Source organism: Vicia villosa, linkage group LG3 (genome assembly GCF_029867415.1).
Source record: "Vicia villosa cultivar HV-30 ecotype Madison, WI linkage group LG3, Vvil1.0, whole genome shotgun sequence".
NCBI lineage: Eukaryota > Viridiplantae > Streptophyta > Magnoliopsida > Fabales > Fabaceae > Vicia > Vicia villosa.
The window spans coordinates 160,488,505-160,507,269 of record NC_081182.1 but is presented as its reverse complement, the minus strand read 5'-3'; the positions used below and the strand labels follow the sequence as shown (position 1 = coordinate 160,507,269).

General features: G+C 37.6%; 1 protein-coding gene across 1 annotated transcript in view; it reads right to left on the bottom strand.

The window, feature by feature from the left end:
• LOC131659268 (uncharacterized) overlaps nt 1-18,247 on the bottom strand; it is a 65,844-nt gene extending 47,597 nt beyond the window's left edge. The window contains exon 1 of the mRNA XM_058928478.1: nt 17,473-18,247. Coding sequence (XP_058784461.1) covers nt 17,473-18,247 — 775 coding nt within the window. The remainder of the gene's footprint in view (nt 1-17,472) is intronic.
• Between the last annotated feature and the right edge of the window lie 518 nt (nt 18,248-18,765).

The following is an 18,765-nucleotide window of genomic DNA, read 5'->3' as shown; positions in this document are numbered from 1 at the left end:
TTGAGAGTATTAACCTCTCCTCTGAGTTCTCCATTCTCTTGCTCAAAGTCTTCCATTCTTTTCTTGCGACTTGAACGAGTGTTGTATGGATGAGACAGCATGAAAGTCTTGGTTCACCTCCTTCTCCTCCTCTCTTTCTGGAGAAAGGAAAGTGACTATTAGATCCGCGACAATTCTCGTGTCAGTGCGTACGACTAAAGCGATGTATGATATGCAATTAAGTTAATATTTTTCAAGGAAATACCATAATTACGTTATGAAACATCAAACTTTTATTAATTAAGCGAAAACGCCGTTTTTTACACACTTTGAAAAGGGAAATACAGAGAAACCGAGAGAAAGGACTCTAAAACTTTGATGAAGAGCCGACTTCACGTTCTAACATCTTCTTCTGTTTCTTGAGCTGAGCGTTCTCTGACGTGAGTTGATCGATGATCCAGGAAGCAGGAGGGATATGATGAGAAAGTGATGATTGTGTCACTTGTCGATCGAGTACTTCAAGTAACTTATCCTTCCTTCTTAGGATGTTTTGAATCTCAACATTTTCCGTGTTGACGACTCGATACTTGTTCCTCCAAGCATTCCTTTCTTGGCATACCTTGTTTAATGCCGCTTGTAATTTTTCAACATCGGTGGAGAAAAGGTAAATTGGTTCCCTTAGGGGAATAGGTTCTTGATGTTGATATGGCATCCTGAGCTTGAATGCTCTGACGCGTACCCATTGAAGGTAAGGATCCAGGGAGATGCAAAGATGTTTTCCTAACAATCTTCTCCCTTTTGTGTGAACAAGACGCCAGGCTTGGACAATTTCCTTCTTCAGCATGTTGCCATGATCGTCGATGTTCTTGAAGAACAGACCCTCCAATTGGATGTTACTTGGTATATTTTTCATGGGATAGCCGTATTGGCGACGGGCTAAAGCTGGATTGTAACTGATTCCTCCCTTAGTTCCAATAAGGGGTATGTTGGGAAAATTCCCACAACTGAAGATGATCTTGGTTTCGTCGTTGTCAGGACTACACCACTCAATGTCCGTATGAGTGAGAGACGTGATTTTCTGTGACCAGTAAAGGCCATCCCTCATGTTCCAGAAAGTGCTAGACTTTGGTAGGTGCGAAACGAACCATTCGTATAACAACGGTACGCAGCATGTGATTAATCCTCCTCGCTGCAGGTTTCTTGAATGCACAGAGTGATAAGCATCCGCAAGCAAGGTTGGAACTGGATTTCCAATTAAGAAGATCTTAATTGCGTTGATGTCGACGAAATCGTTAATGTTAGGGAACAAAAACAATCCGTAGATAAGCAAAGCCAAGATTTCCTCAAAAGCGCTCATATCTTGGATGCTGACGAAGTACCGAGCTTGATCAAACAGGAATTTGGAAGGCAATCCTTGAATTCCTCCTCTACTCACCATATGAGTTCTGATGTCGACTACGTTCAAAGGAGTAGTTGCAGCAATGATAATGTCGTCAGGATTCTTTTCCAAACCAGAGTACTGATCTAGCGCGTACACGGGTATTCCAATCAGACGAGAGTACTCCTCCAACGTAGGCATGAGCTGATAATCTGGAAAGGTGAAGCAGTGATACGTTGGATCGTAAAACTGTACCAAGGTGGGAAGGATCCCATCCACCATGTTGGTATTGAGCAAAGGCAGAAGTTTTCCATACTTCTCCTTGAAAGCCTGGGGGTTAACCACCAGTTTTCCGAGCTTTCCCAGTTCCTCGACCTGGGGAATCTTGAAGGTATATTTCCTGGCTCTCTTTCTTCCGTAATCCATGGTATAAATCCTTAAGTCCTCTCTCCGTTTCTCTCTATCTATGAAGTTCAAAACGTTCGTTATTTAGTTTCCTTGAAAAACGACTCGAAAAAGACTCTTTTTGGTTTTAATTGTTTATTAATGAATGATGCATGAATGCATGAATGCACACACAAGAGTTTTTAAACAAACATGGCGTTGAAGGGTATAGTGGTCATGAAGTCAAAACGCAAACCTCGCCCCAATGGTAAACTAAGGATAAGGATTTTTGTACCTGTAGAACGGGTTCTAGGGGTCTCAGAGTTTTTGCTCAACCTTAAAGATACGTTGATTGGTATCTATAAGAGAGTTTTCTCTGAGTGTAGTATCTGCGTGACAATTACTTCCGTAATCACCACTCTACGTCCTAAAAAAGGCTTTAAGTGGGGTTAATGTGTTTCTAGGTCCTCCTGGTACAAATCAGTCTCGGAATGCAGTGGCGCAGTTAATCACAACCAGCCAGGCAAATCCCAAGGGTAGATTTGGAAACCAAGATTAGAGGGCCTTCACCGGGAAGACATCCTCCATCCTATCTTATGTTGCACTCAAATCCGGGTATAGGATTTCTCACCACAAGGGGGAATCAAGCCCTTTCCCGATACAGAATAAACAAAATAAACAAATATAAATGCAGCAAACACATGAAATGACACAAAGGTTAGGCAGGACCTCTCTTGTTTGAGGGGGAATTTGGCATCCCTAATTCCTCATTGGGGCTGGACCAGCAACAGGTCAACCATTGGTTTGGATGAAAAACCAAGGTTTTTAACACTTATATCCCCAGCAGAGTCGCCATTTTTTCTGTGGTGTCGTTTTTTTTACCTTCCCGTTTCACTTGGGAGGACGGCACGCTAGACCCTTCACGCGAAATTTGGAAGGAGAATGCGCCCGTGGTGGGAGGAATTTTGTTTCAGTTCTTCCTACGATATCACACGAACTTTCTTATTTGTCCTACGAGTAGGAAACGGGAAAAAAGATCTCAACTAAACCCTAGGAGTTTGCTAAGTGTGGGGATTCACCTAGACTAGAAATTCTGGAGTCCGGGAGGTCGGTTATACATAGGGAAGTGTTTAAACACCCTACATATCTGTAGTACTCTACAGGAACCTTCTCTGTGTCATTGTGATTGTGTTTATTGCTAATGATTGGGAAAGTTTCTCCTTTGTGTTAGGAGAAGGAATTGAATTGATTTTAAAAGACAGACAAACAGACAAACTGACTATTTTTGGTATTTTATTAGCTCGCTGAGATTCCTTGTGAACCTCATGCCTACATATCCCTAGTGGAAGTCAGAGCTTAATGTAGTTCGGGGAACTAACTAGGGAAATTAATTATTCTTGGTGCCTTGCTTGAAGCTCAAGGTTGAAGCTTGAATTAAATCTCTGTTTACAGTAAAGAGACATGAAATCATCTTTACAGAGAGGTATTTGTACTATTCTACCACAAACATTTAAAAGAGTGACAGAATAACTGAATTCATTTCATTCAAGAGGGGGACCTTACTTGTGTATGTGCAAGTATACCAGTCAAATGCCTCTTAAATGAAAGAAAGATGCTCATCCAAATTAGGGAAAGTTACCACATGTCTGGGTTTTACTGCCAGCTCATGCCTTTCAAAATCCTAAATGGGAGACTTGATTAAAATTGAAATTGAAATGTTTGTTTGTTTGAATGTGGTAGAGTAGTAAAAATATCTCTCTATAGAGATAAGCTATGTCTATCTACTGTATAAAAGATTTGACTTTAGCTGGCTTGTATGAGGCCCAAGCTTGAGGCTTTTTGATTGATTTATTAATTATTATTGACTCTAGGAGATGACTCCATTGAGGATTAATTACAGGGTATTTTTGTGTTCTGTACAAAGCCCAGAATTGAGGCTGACTCTGTTTGGAGAGTGTTTATTTTGATGGATTTTTATTTGGTGTTCTGTATAAAGCCCAGAATTGAGGCTGACTCTAGCTAGGAAAAAAAACATTATTTTCTGCCTTGTACAAAGCCCAAGGTTGTGGCTGACTCTAAAATAAACTGAGTATGGATGACTCTATGGGGAAAAGATCCTATGTGTTAGGAATCTTTGACTCATGAAATATGGTTTAATCTGCTTTGTACAAAGCCCAAGGTTGTGGCTACTGAATGATGAGGAACTCACTGGGGAGACTCTATTATCTGCCTTGTACAATGCCCAAGGTTGAGGCTGACTCTTGACAGGGGAGTTTTATTATTTGGTGCCTTGTATGAAGCCCAAGGTTGAGGCTAACTGTTTTTGTTGGTTTTGACTCTACTGAGGAGATTTTATTTATTAAAAGACTGTTTTTCTTTGGAAGCTAACCCTTTCCAGGGATTTTGACTCAGCTGGTGAATTTGTCTGTTAAAAGACTGATTTTATCATGTTTTTGGAGGCTGACCCTTTCCAGGGGTTTTGACTCTTTTGGGGAAATTATCTCCTAAGAGAATGAATATTTGGTTTTGAAAGACTGATATTGGAGGCTAACCCTTTCCAGGGGTTTTGACATTTTAAACAGATTTTTATTAATTGACTTTGGAGGCTAACCCTTTCCAGGGATTTTATTAAAATGAAGGAATGATTTTGGAGGCTAACCCTTTCCAGGGATTTTGTTAAGATGATAGCAGAAAGATTATCTAGTGGAGACTTCTTGTTTAAAGCCCAAGATGAAGGCTGACACTTTGAGGATAAGCACACATAGATCCTAGACTCTACTAAGGAAGATTGATGAAGATAATGGTGACAGAGACTGTCCATGTCTCTCATTCCAAAAGGTGTACTCAATGTGAAATTGAGACAAACTTAGCTTGTTTAAAGTCTGGTTTAAATTGGAAGAAACTCACCAGGGTATGTTAAAAGGTGACTAAAGACCTGTTCCTATGTTTATAAGAAACCTGATGGGTCCTTGTATACAAGCTCAAAAGGAAGCTGGAAATGCTTTTAAGAAGCCTGTGGGTCCTTGTACAAAGCCCAAGAGGAGGCTAATCGAGGGTCCTTGTTATAGCACAAGAGAAAGCTATGTAGTTTTGAACTTATTTTGGCTCTAAGCAAATGGGTAAGAGGTTTCACCGGGAATAATTCCTCTTTGGGTGGATGTGTCCTATTTTTTTGGATTATAAGGTTTTTGCCAAGATGTTTCACCGGGAATAATTCATCTTGGGGGTTTGAACTACAGATCTCTAATTAGGAAAGAGCCTTCACCGGGAAGACATTCTCAATCCAAGGTCATATTCCTATAATATATATATATTTTAACTGTCCTAGGGTTTACACTCAAACGTAGTTCTAAACTAATATATATGCACAGTTTATATTTGACAGTAATTTAAATAAAGACTGTAAATTGAAAGCTTGTAAAGCCTAACCTGGATGGAGTGGAGGCCTTTGGAGAAGTATGTACAGAGCCTCAACAATATTTTTGTTGTTTTGTTGATAACAATTGAATATTTATTATAAACAGTTAAGGGTTTTTGAAAACAGAAGAAGTGAAGATGGACAAAGGTCACATAGGTATCTGAAGAGTTTCACCGGGAATAATGCCCTTCAAATACCAGAAGAATGTTTTGAAAACAGAAAGAAGATTTTGAAAATACAGTTTTGAAAACAAGCTAAGAAGAGAAGGTGTTTGGGACTTACACTCTATTAGAGGCCCAGTACTTTACAGTACTGGTTACAAAAGCAGTTTGAAAATGATTTGAAATGGTATAAGGTTTTGTTGTTTGAAAACCTTAATCATCCGTTTAATCGGAGACTGGTAATAGCTTTGAAAATTGACAAAAGTCAACTTAATTAAGGTAAAGAATAAAGATCTATGCCTAATTAAGACCTAAACAAATAGGGTTTTATCATGAGCTTATTCACAAAATAAATAGGTTAAAATAACATGACAATATATATTTAAAGTATTTAAGAAAACACTTAAAAACATACTATTTTAAACCTAATTAAAATACATGAAATAAATAATATTTTTATGATTTTTTTGATTATTCACAAAATAGATATATTAAATGACAAGTGTGTGAAAAATGAAGTGAAAATAAATTAATTTGATAGGTTAAATAATTGGTTGAAGTTGTGAAGAAATCAAATGGAAAAAAGTGGTAAAAAAATAGGGTTTTGTCACCAACCAGGTTTGAACCCACGCCCTTTATGTTACCAGCCCAAAACAACACCACTGAGCCAACGCGCGCTTAGTGACAAAAGAATGGTTCCATTGCAAATCATACATTACTCAAGTGCATAGAAGCAATAAAAGAGAAATAAAATCAAAAGGTCTGGGGCGAGGGGGATTCGAACCCCAGACCTTGGGCACGCGCAACACACAAACACTCTTTACCACTGGGCTATCACGTTTTAGTCGTTTATAAGACAACTATCACTCAAAATAAAATAAACTCTTTCCTGAATTTGAATTTTTGCGCGCCACCACCATTGTCATCTTCAACCTCTAGCTTTGAATTTTTGAAAATCTGAACTCTCTCAACTCTCAACCATTTGCAACGATGTAAAGACCAAACTTGCTCTAAATTCACTCACGATTCTAAATATGTAACTAACATAGATTTATATTAACTACATCTAACTAATTTACCAGAAATCGTGAAGAACCCTAAAATTTAAAAATCAAATTAAATGGCTATACTGAAAGATAAATGAATGATGATAGAGGGTTTTCAATCCTCTGATGATGCTGAACAAGATAGAATCGAGCTATATCATAAAGAGTGCTTAAATTAAAGAGGCGGAGTTCAGAAACTTACCTCTGAAAATGGAGGTCGTGAGGATGATAGAGAGCAACTGGGCTTGTATGAATGATCCCAAAAGCTTCCTTGGGACTCAGTGATGCTAACTGAATGTTTGTTGTAACCTCAATCCTTCTGAATTGTTCTATGGACCTCCCTCGATTTGAGCTTCAAGTGAACATGGAGAGTGATGATTCTTGAGTTACAGATGAGCTGCAGTCATCTGAACAGCTTCACTACCTCCTATGGAACGTGCCTGGATGCTTGGCTCGATTGGAAACCTTCTGAATTGCACTATGGACCTCCAACTGCAACAGCTTCAAAGTGAGAGCAACAATGGTGTTCCTCCACTTACAGAAATGATCCAGGTGCTTGGATCACCTCAAATGACCTCCCTTGAGATGTTAGAATGCTTACTTTCCAAAGATAAGCTCTGGTTTGAAGAAAACGATTCTTCTTGCCAAAGAACTTTGAAAAACAATAAGCATGAGAAGAGAAAGAGAAAGCAAGGAATATGGTTGCTTTGGTGTGTTTTTCTACTGAAGTATGCCCTCCTATTAATAGGCAAATGAATGCAGATCAATTGGCTGTGGTGAGCTTGCTTAATGAAAGAAGTTTGGTTTCTTAGCCAAGAAGAAATTTTGAAAAGATCCTAAATGCAATGATGCATTTTCGGGCTAGCTTCCCCTATCCATTGATTCTATCTGATCTTGGGGAACATTTCAGATGCAAAGTGAGCTCTAATTGGTTGGTGAGAAGATTCCTTGGGTGATTCATCAATTTGCCATAAATTCACAAATGTAATCATTACATAATCACATGTTCTTGTTTTAGGAATCTTCTTCAATTATCATGGCATGGTGAAAATGAATGCATGGTATGTTTTCAGATGTGTTATGGGTCGTGTAGCATCCATATTTGAGGTCATGTGCACAAAATTTCAAAATTCCAAAATGATGCATGACCTATAATTTCACTTCATGAGGCCAACTTTGAACAAGCATAACTCTTAGCTCAAAATGAATTTGGAGAAGGTTGAACACAATTTGGAAAGCCCTAAACATCTACTTCAAATCATTAGTTTGGAGTTTCTTCAAAATCCTTTGGCAAATTTGTGAAAAATGAGGCCAAAGTTGGAAGAAAACTAGGTTAAAACACTTAGAAAAATTTCTAAGTGTTTATGACCTAAAACTCCAAAATTTCCAAAACTCTTAAATGATTGATCTTTTGAAAAAAGTTCCTTTGTAAGATGTTGTTTTATTTTGCAAGATCTACAACTTTCATGTTGGAAGTTTTTTGAGTTGTGTAGGTGAAATTTTGAGTTCCCACAATGCCCTCAAAAACCCTAATTCCCGACTTTTTGCTCCTTGAAGATTCTTCTTGAATTTCTTTGGTCAAATGACTTTAATATCCATATATTGATGATATTGATCCTTGAAAGTCATGGTTTGACCAAAAATCTTAAAAGTCAAAGGTGAACCCATACAGTTGACTTTTTCCAGATAAGGTGAAATTTTGGACTTTTGTGTAGAATCAAGATCTTCTCCTCAAATGAATGGTGTAAATGGATTATATTGAGGTAGTAGAGGTTCTTGAATCATGTCTTGAGTTTTGGATCCATGCCCTGATTAAAAGTCAACTATCCTGGTGAATTAGGTCAAAAACCCTAATTGTCGACCATATGAAAATAATGACTGTAGACCTTGAATTGAGGTGTGATGTCCAGTGGATCTTGTCATATGAGTTATTTAAAAATGATTGATGTCTTTGAATGATCCCCTGGGGCTTTTTAGGGTTTCCCAAAGGTGATCCCTGATTTTAGTCCTTGATAGGCTAAAAAACCCTAGTCTGGTGACCTGAGTAAACCTGTACTCAGATGACTGGGTGTCTAATCAATCATAGGTGAAATAATGAAGCTCTTGAGTCTTATGATTGTATTAGAGACTAATCCTTCTATTGATTGATCCTTTGCCTAAGTTTTCTTGTTTTTGAGCATCCTCGATTAAATGCCAGATGAAGAAGTGACTGCTCTGGGTACTTGCTTTGACCTGATGAAAATCCTAAAGATATGTCATCTCAGGGGGGTCAAAAATTAGGGTATGACAGTTCCCCGTAATTATTAATTCAGGCAGTCAACATTTTATCAAAAGAAAAAGAAAACTGTTAAGTCAAAATCTATGAAGGAGACTTATCAGATATTGAAACATCCCACTGACTGTTATCACAAAAAAAACAATTCACTGCAAACCCTCGACAAAAAAAATATATTACGAAAGAAAGGGAGATAGATGATTGCCTTTTAAACAAACTTCAGGCTTTTTGAACCGTCACCAATGTCAATGTTACAATGCCAAAATATTTTGGAGCTTCAACGCATAGTTAGCTGGGTATAGGACTGAATAACATCACGAAGATTGGGATGGGTATAAATATACTTCGAGCCATTATCCTTTATTTCTTTAAAACGTGAGCCTAGCCTCGTTACAACCCTTGAAAGTCCTAACTGAAGCATGGTTAGTTCGAAAGCATACTATTACCAAAAGGTATCCTGACTCCTTAAGGTTTACCATAAATCCTAAGTTGATATCACGTTTTTACAAATGTCGCTTTCTTACATTTTTTGTTATACTAAAAACGTTTTTAAACTTCAAGGCAAACATATGCATTACATTTTATGAGTGTCATTATAAAACGATTTTGTCTTCATAACTTCAAATGTTTGGCACCAGGAAGAATCTGCATGGGGTATGACTAATGACTAAAAGTCCTCCCGATAGATAAATTTGCAGAGACGTCTCGTACGCCTGACTCAGTCAGCTAAAAGCTTGTATATACAAGGGGCATGACATATTATGATTCCATCTACCATGGGCAATCTGGTCACGATTCATAAAAACTCTCAAAAGCGCTGAACAACCAGAAATGCTATCCCATCACTAGGGGCATGTTGCATCAGTCACAAATCTCAGCCAAAGCTATCTAGCTATTAGTATCAGATAGTGTCAGTATTAGTCTCTCATGCGAAGTTCCAGTAATCTCAAACGTCAATCGTACCAAGTTACTGAATCTAGGGGCAGGTGGACTCCCACAAGCGAAGGACCATATATGGTTAAAAATTGTTTTCCAAGAGCAAGTACTCAAAGACATGGGGCAATGAAAAATCAAAACCTCGAGGAACCTTCCCCATAGAGTTGTTTTCACAAAACATCTTCACAGAGTAATCCTTGAGAAGTCATCTTCAAATAATCTCTTTCCAACAGAGGCTTGGTTTCCCAACGGAGTTTACATCTTCGACACTGCCGATTCTCCGACACAATTTTTCTTCTCCAACGGGGTTTAACCAAACTGACTATCCTTAAAAGTTGACACTCACAGCTGAGCTCAATCAAATAGTACATCATAAGATTATTCTTCTCTCTTGTCCCCAAGATACATCAGGATCAAATCACTCAAGTTACTTTCATCCCAAAGTGACGATCAAAATCCCCAGCTGGATATCCTCGAACGAAAGACATGAATTCTCAACCCCATGTCATCATATCCAGCAGCATACAGAGATTTATTTTCTCAACCAGCAATTTCTATACAAAGTTACCAATATGCTTCGACTATATAGTCCATTCGTGCATCATTCATAATGCATGCATAACATATAGTACTCTCGTATATTGCGAGAACCTCATCACACAATACCTACATCATGACATTGCATAAAACTAATTTTTCCTTTTCATGACATCTCTCGATCAAAAGAACTTTCTCATTCAAATATGGTGCAAAGACGATCGTATCAACGATTTAATTCTGACACTCATTCAAGACAAATACAATTATGATGCTTCATTTAGGATCTTTCTTATAAGGTAATTCATAAACAATCAAAGAACTTTCTTATCCTTTCTAGGTAGTCTTTTCTAAGACGTTTATCATCCTTTCAGGAACCTTTCTAGGCAGTCTTTTCTAAGACGTTTATCATCCTTTCTAGGAACCTTTATAGGTAGTCTTTTGTAAGACGTTTATCATCCTTTCTAGGAACCTTTCTAGGTAGTCTTTTCTAAGACATTTATCATCCTTTCTAGGAATCTTTCTAGGTAGTCTTTTCTAAGACATTTATCATCCTTTCTAGGAAGCTTTATAGGTAGTCTTTTCTAAGACATTTATCATCCTTTCTAGGAACCTTTCTAGGTAGTCTTTTCTAAGACATTTATCATCCTTTCTAGGAACCTTTATAGGTAGTCTTTTGTAAGACGTTTATCACCCTTTCTAGGAGCCTTTCTATGTAGTCTTCTCTAAGACATTTATCATATCCTTTCTAGGAGCCTTTCTAGGTCAGTCTTGTTTAAGACATATCATATCCTTTCTAAGAACCTTTCTAGGTAGTCTTGTTTAAGACATATCATATCCTTTCTAGGAACCTTTATAGGTAGTCTTCTCTAAGACATTTTCATATCCTTTCTAGGAGCCTTTCTAGGTAGTCTTGTTTAAGACGTTTCATATCCTTTCTAGGAGCCTTTATAGGTTAGTCTTGTTTAAGATATATCTCAACCTCTTTAGGTAATCCTCCTTAAAATACTCATTCGACCTTTTCTAAGACATCTCTTGCCCTTTCAAGTAGCATCTTAGTTAATCTTCCACAAGACACTTCTTCCCGAGCTTTGTTTAAAGCCTAATCTCCTTTACATCAGTTAATTATCTACTCTATTCAGGAAGTATTTTGTAAGACATTACTTCATTTTGATGAATCTCTCCTTCAGACACAATCAATGCATATGAATCAGTCTGAAAAGCATCTGCTTTAGACAAACATCTTGACCAACATCTGGATGGCATCTCTAAACCCAGCTCCGACAACGCTTCGTATACATCTGGATGGCATCTTTAAGCCCATCACTTCCTGCACCAACGAGCGCAAATTTTTGGGTACTCTAGTGTTCAATCCTCTTCTACCTTCAGATCACGATAGGCTAATGAGCTAATCTACATCTTCAAGTTTAAGAAGATTGAACAGGGGCAGCTGTCATACCCCAAAATTTGCCCATCATATTTTAAGATATTTTGACCCATATGATTTTTAACTGCTCAAGACTATGCAAGAAATAGGCATGACTATCTGCCTCCTAAGACATCAATCCACAATTAGGGTTTTACTTCTCTCAAGGTATAATCAGTTTCCAAAGCCTCAAGAGGACTTCATGACCTCTCATATGTCTCTGAGGATCCTCACATCAAGCTTCAAGTGTAACACTCCGTATTTTCATAATTTAATTTAAATTAATTTAATTGAATTATGGGAATTATTTGGAATTATTGAGAATTGTGAGAATTAAGCAAGTGGGCTTAAGCTGTGATTAGTAAAGAGGGGGTGTGTTGGTAGGCCCTATTACTAATTAGAATAGTTTTATTTTATTTTTTCACAAAATAAAGGGATTGTTAGAAAAGAGAAATAGAACCAAGAGAAGAGAAGTCTGAGCGTGAAAGAGCAGAGAAGCGGAGAAGTGCGAAAAGAGGAAGAGCGAAGAATCAACCTTCAGGTAAGGGGGGACTCTTCCATTTATCTTCTATTATGGGATTATAGGTAGTAGAATGGATTGAACATGTTGTTTGTGTCAATTGAGTTATGCTTAGGTTGTAGAATGTTAGGTTTTGGGAGAATTGATTAATAATGTTGTATTGATCATGTATGGTGTTAATTGGATGGTTGAAATGTGTTATAAATGTGCCAATTTGTGTTTGTGGTTGTTGTTTGATGCTATAATACATTTGGGTGCGAATTGGTATGGATTCGGGTTTCCACGGTGGTGGAAAATCGGGGTTTTTCTGCTACAGCAGCGTCAGGAACCGGGTCCCAGGTGGGAGGAACCGGGTTCCCGTAGTAAAAATCCGCAACGAAGAGTTTCTGTTCAGCAGGAACCGGTTCCCACGTAGGGACAACCTGGTTCCTGGTAGTAAAAACCAGAGAGGTGTTTCTGAAGGATTTCAGGAACCGGTTCCCACATAGGGAGGAACCGGGTTCCACGGACTTTTCCTAAATTTTACTTAACTTTAAAAACTCCTAACTTTTGAACCTAACTTGATTGAGAATGAAGAATTATTCCAACGGAAATGATAGTTGATGGATTAATTCTGTAGATGGTATGTCTTGAGTGTAGTTGGATTATAGTCGGGTGATTTTCGTAGTTGGATGAAAAGAAAGGATGTTGGTAGATCTTGAAAGCAAGCGAGAGAGATGGAACTTATGTTCATCAATCTCAAAATCTGATTTTTTTGCAATTATGGAGCAGCTGTTAGTAAAAGGGGCATAACTTTTTACTTGTGATTCAGATTGAAGCGATTCTGGACTTTTTGGAAAGCTTACAAAAATTCCATACAGTTTGCATATAAGATTTGTCATTAGAAAGCTTGTGAAGAGGAAGAAAAGTGCGTTTTAATATTGGGTCTGATGCTTACCTTTTGGAAAATTCTGCATACGGGAATTCTGAACCAGTCCCATTGCAAGGATGATAACTTTTTACTCGTAACTCGGATTTGAGCGATTCTTGATGTTCTGGAATCTACATGAGTTTCCCTTCATTTTAGAATATAATTTTGTGCTTGGGAGGTCTGTATTGGAAGAGATAATTGTGTTTGAAGTTGGGTGATTCTTGACTAGGAGGATTATAAAGGTTCTGAGAATAAAAGAAAGACGATTGGTTGGTTAGCATTGTTGAAATTCTTAACTTGGATGAAAGTTGCAATTGGAGCGAACCGAATTGGATTGTACTTGATGTAGTAACAATTTCCGATGTTAGAAGGATGTTTAATTGATAATTGTGTGGTGCTACGAGCGTGTATAAGAATGTGTATTGGATTTTGAATGTTTTTGTATCATTGGCGAGGTTGGAATTGAGGAGACTAAGAAGACGTTGATAGGCCTTATAGAATCGGCGGAACATTATGCTTATGGACTTGGGCACAAGTTGAAGTACGCTATTGTCGTTGGGTAATGATTATTTATGCCACTGTTATGATTATCGGCTGTCTATTGGCAAATTGAGGAACTGATCACCCTTAATCTATTGTTGATAGTAGACGGAATCATAATTGATGGATAGATGTGTCATGACAACTAGTATAGTATGTACGTTGAATTGGTTGGAGTCAAGCCGAACACTTGTGTATTATTTGATTTGTCAATGGTTGTTTTTAAAGAATTGTGTGTGTTGTTATACGATGTGTTGTGGGTAGCCTTATGGAGTGAATCCTAGATTGTGGAATCCATTTGGAATTGTGGCCTTTGGCAAATAAATGCATTGTCTAAATTAAAGGTAAATGCATGTTAATTGTGAATGAATTCGTTGCAGTTTGGCGTAATTGATGTGAATGTATATGCATTGTATGTGATAGTATGAGATGAATGCATGAATATATATTGTGAATATGTATGCATTTCAAGAGTGTCTTGAGTTATTTTGCATGTGAAGCATCATGATGTACATTCTTGTGTTGTGTGATTCTAATGAGAATTCGTTGTAACATCGTGTGTCGTGTGGGGTGTGAGCAATGGGTGAACATCGTATGCTCGACAGGGAGTTACATTAAGTAACGAACGATGGTTCCAATAAGTTCCTGAGTGAACTTGAGATGATTGAGTTGGTATCGCATTGCATTTGCATGGAGTCGTGAGTCGGTCTCAATGATTTGCATTTATCATCTTTGTATTCGTGCATTGATGAATGAACACGAATATGTATGTTTATGTTGAATGTTCCAAGGTGTTGTCTTACGGATCTAAGTTTGAAGTATTCGGTAATTACGAGAGCGTAGAATACCTGTTGGAACAGAACTTTCGAAGAGTTAAGTCGAAAATCTTTGTTATGTCGGTTTTGGTGATTGAAAGTTGGAGTAAACTTGGCAGGGTTGATACTTTACAAGTAATTAGAGTGTGCAGCGAATGCATGGTGTATTGGATTTGTTCAAACGTGAGTAAAATGATGTTGGTAGGTTGGTTGCGTTGATGTCGTGTTTAAGTTGTGTGTTCTTATGTTGTTGTGTTCTATATCTTAAACTAGAGAATTCCTAAGTTGGTTACTCTTTGTGTTGTGATGTTAAGTTTAAAATGTGTTACTTGAGTAGCATTCGTGTTGTTTTCGCCATTGATGTTATGAATTGTTGTATCATACAGGGGGTTGCCTTTCGGAGATAATAGTTGATTAGTCGGATGGAATAAGTAGTTGAAGTAGTTAAATTGGATAAATTTTCGAGGACGAAAATATTCTAAGTGGGGGAGAGTTGTAACACCCCAAATTCTAGACTAATTATTTATTTAATTATTTTAGCGTGAATCTATGAGTCATTGTGAAGTATTGAAAATGTGATGATATGTTGAGTCCTTATTATGGTTTGTGATGATCTGTGATGTTTGAGATTATGATGACTTATGTGATGTCTTGGTGATTCATCTGATGTCGTGGTGGTTTGCGTGATGCTTATGTGTATCGATGAATTTTGGCGTATTTTAGAATAATTAGAATAATAAACGGAATTATTTTAAATAGTAAAATAAAATAATATCAGTGTTAGAGATATTAAGGGTAAGAGTGGTCATTTATGAAGAGTAAGTGAGGGCAATATGGGAAGACCATATTAGGGGTCCTAGGGGTAAAAAGAGAAAAGAGGAAATAGGGAATCCTTCTGTACGATCAAAGTTTTGAGAAGAGGCAGAGGGAGAGAGCTAGGGCACGAAGAACATGGAGGAATACGTAGAGAGAACGCGAAGAGAAATAGAATCCAACCCTGAATTAAGGTAAGGGGTGACTATTCTTTATTAAATCGTATTATAGTTTTGATGATGGTAGGATGGATTAAGAGTTGAACCTCTATTTAGGATGTTAGGGTTTATGAGATTCTGACACTGACATGCCCAATTTGATGAATACGATGCAATTGGTTTGTTATAATTGATGGATGATAGTTATATTGCATTGTTGTTGTGTTAGAATTATGAAAACTAATGAAAATTGGTCATCATAATGTGTGGGTTCCTATTTGGTGTTCATAGTGAAAGTTGGAATGAAGAAAAGTCATAAAATTGGAGTTTTCTACTACAGCAGCGTCAGGAACCGGTTCCCAGGTGGGAGGAACTGGGTTCCCATAATGAAAACCCAAAACGAGGTGATTTTGTTCAGCAGGCACCGGTTCCCAGCTGGGGAGGAACCGGGTTCCACAGATTTTCTTAAATTTTACTTAACTTTAAAAGCTCCTAACTTTAAAACGTAAGTCCGTTTTAGACGCTGTTTTGGACGTTTTTCCTTAAATTGAATGCTTTACCATATGAAATAAAGAAAACAACAATAACTTTATTTTATTTTAAAGAGTATCGTTTTCTCCAAATGTGGTTTATTCTTGTTTTGCATAGTTGATGAGGTGCACTGATTTGTTGTTTGCATAGTTGAATTTATGCAATGATGTGGGTTGTTATAATGTGATTTCTTCTGCTTGTTATGAAAATGTATGTTGTTCATGGTAAATATGGTTATCATGTGTTTTGATGAATGTTTTATCCGTTACGATGTTGTGGTTGTAACTGGTGATTGATATACATATATTGTTGGTGTAAAATATGTGTTTGTTATGGTTGAGAAATAGCATAACTGTGTGTGGCAATTGATTGTTGTGTTGGTTGATGATTATGACATTGGGTTGATTAATGTTGATGATGAGCATGTTATGGTGGATGCATACATTTCATAATCATCATGTGGCTGATCCTTGATGACGGTGGATCAGTGGTAGCTAATTCCCATTGTGTGGAATTAGTGAGTGGGTGTTGCCGTATCCTTGACGATGGTGGATCGGTGAGATGGGTTATCCCATGTTTGGTACCACATGCATATAGTTGCATTGCATTAGGTGTATGAATCATTATAACATGAATGGAAGTGTTCCAATGTTATAATATTGTGTATTGATTAATGATTGTGATTGGTATGAATTGATAAATTTGAATATGCTAAGTAGGGTGGATAATTGCTTATGAATTCTATATTTGACGATTTATAATTCTATTTACTTTATGATGTAGTCTCACCCTTACTTTGATGATTTTAGATTGAAGTAGCGGCTTAAGCGATCGGTGAGGATGGCTTGTAAAGTCATGTCCTTAGTCTTAATAAATAGGTGTCGGTGTCATGCTCTGAGACTTGTAACACTGGGGAACGCTTGATTGAGAGTTGATTATGCTCTATTATTTCATTTTGATTGTTTGGATAATTATTTATTTTGAAACTAAGGCATGTGACCTTACGAATATTATTTTATGTGGTTTTACGAATTATCCAAAGTTTGTTTAATTTCCGTTGTGATAAACATGAATGCTATTCCAATCAAATGTTGTTTCTCACTAGAGAATGACCATGAATGTAGAATTTTATTTTAAATGAATTGTGACGCCCTTTTATTCATGTTAAACTCTGATTGTTTTATAATTTATGCGGGGTATTAGAAGGGTGTTACAATGTGTTTCTTCAAAACTTTGCCAACTTCAACAAATCATAACTCCTTCAATATATATCATATGAAGGTGTTCTAGGACTTTTTGGAAAGCCCAAGATGTCCTCTACAAGACACTTTGGAACCTTTTTAGAATTTGGAGATTTTATCTTGATGATATTGGCTTTAATAAAAAATAGCTTTTGGTTGACTTTCAAAAAGACCTGTAATGTTTTGGCTCATATCTCCCAAATGAAGCATTTTTGGCCTTGCAAAAGGCCAGGGAGCAGTCAAAACATTCAGCGGAATCGGAGGCACGTTGTCAGCATAGATCTGGCATTTATAGCAAGTTCGGGAATGATGATGGCAGTTAGTCTCCATGGTTGACCAGTAATAACCCGCTCTCAAAATGTTTTTAGCCATGACATGTCCACTGGAATGAGTTCCAAAGATACCTTCATGTATGTCTTCCATTATTTGTTCTACTTCCTTCTTGTTCACACAATGAAGCAGAGTCGAGTCATGATTATGCTTGTATAAGATTCCATTACTCAGATAAAACTTGGCAGAGAACCTCCTTAAAAACTTCTTGCCAATAATAGATGCCCCTTCAGGATATTCCTGAGCTTCAAGATACCTTTTTACTTCATAGAACCAAGGTTTCTCTTTTACCTCCTCCGTAACGATCTCACAACAATATACCAGCTCACCCAATCTTTCAATGGTGATCATGGGCGCCACATTGTCCCATCTGACTTTGAACATAAATGACATAGTAGTTAACGCGTCCGCCAACTGATTCTCTTCTCGTGGGATATGCTCAAAAGTAATCTCTTCAAAATAAGGAACCAAAGTCACCACATGATCCTTGTAAGCGATGAGATTAGGATGCTTCGTGTCCCATTCTCCTTTGATATGACAGATTACCAAGGCTGAATCCCCATACACCTCTAGAAATTTGATTCCCAAATCGATTGCAACTGTGATGCCCATGATGCACGCTACGTATTCGGCCATATTGTTAGTGCAGTCAAAACATAGTCTTGCAGTGAATGTCGTATGACCATCTTTGGGAGAAATAATCACATCACCAATACCATTTCCAAGTGCGTTCGAAGCTCCGTCAAAAACCATAGTCCATCGGGATCCTGGCTCAGGTCCTTCATTCGGACCAGGTTCTTCGTAATTAGTAACAAGCATAACGTCCTCGTCTGGAAACTCAAAATTCATAGACTAATAGTCATCCACCGCTTGATAAGCTATATGATCAGCCAATACCCTTCCCTCAATTGCCTTCCGCGTTGTGTACTGAATATCGTATTCTATTAGTATCATTTGCCATCTTGCTATTCGTCCGGAGAGAGCGGGTTTCTTTAACACATACTTGATAGGATCCATTTTAGAGATTAACAAAGTGGTATGGTTCAACATATACTGTCTCAGTCGGTGAGCAGCCCATGCCAAAGCGCAGCAAGTTTTTTCGAGCAATGAGTATCTTGTTTCACAGTCAGTAAACTTTTTGCTAAGGTAGTATATTGCATGCTCTTTTCGACCAGACTCTTCATGTTGCCCTAGTACACACCCCATTGAGTTCTCCAACACTGTTAAGTACATGATCAGAGGTCTTCCTTCAACTGGTGGTATCATAATTGGAGGTTCCTGAAGGTACTTCTTGATTTTGTCAAAAGCTTCCTGGCACTGGTCATTCCATTTCACTGCTTGATCTTTCCTCAGTAATTTGAAGATAG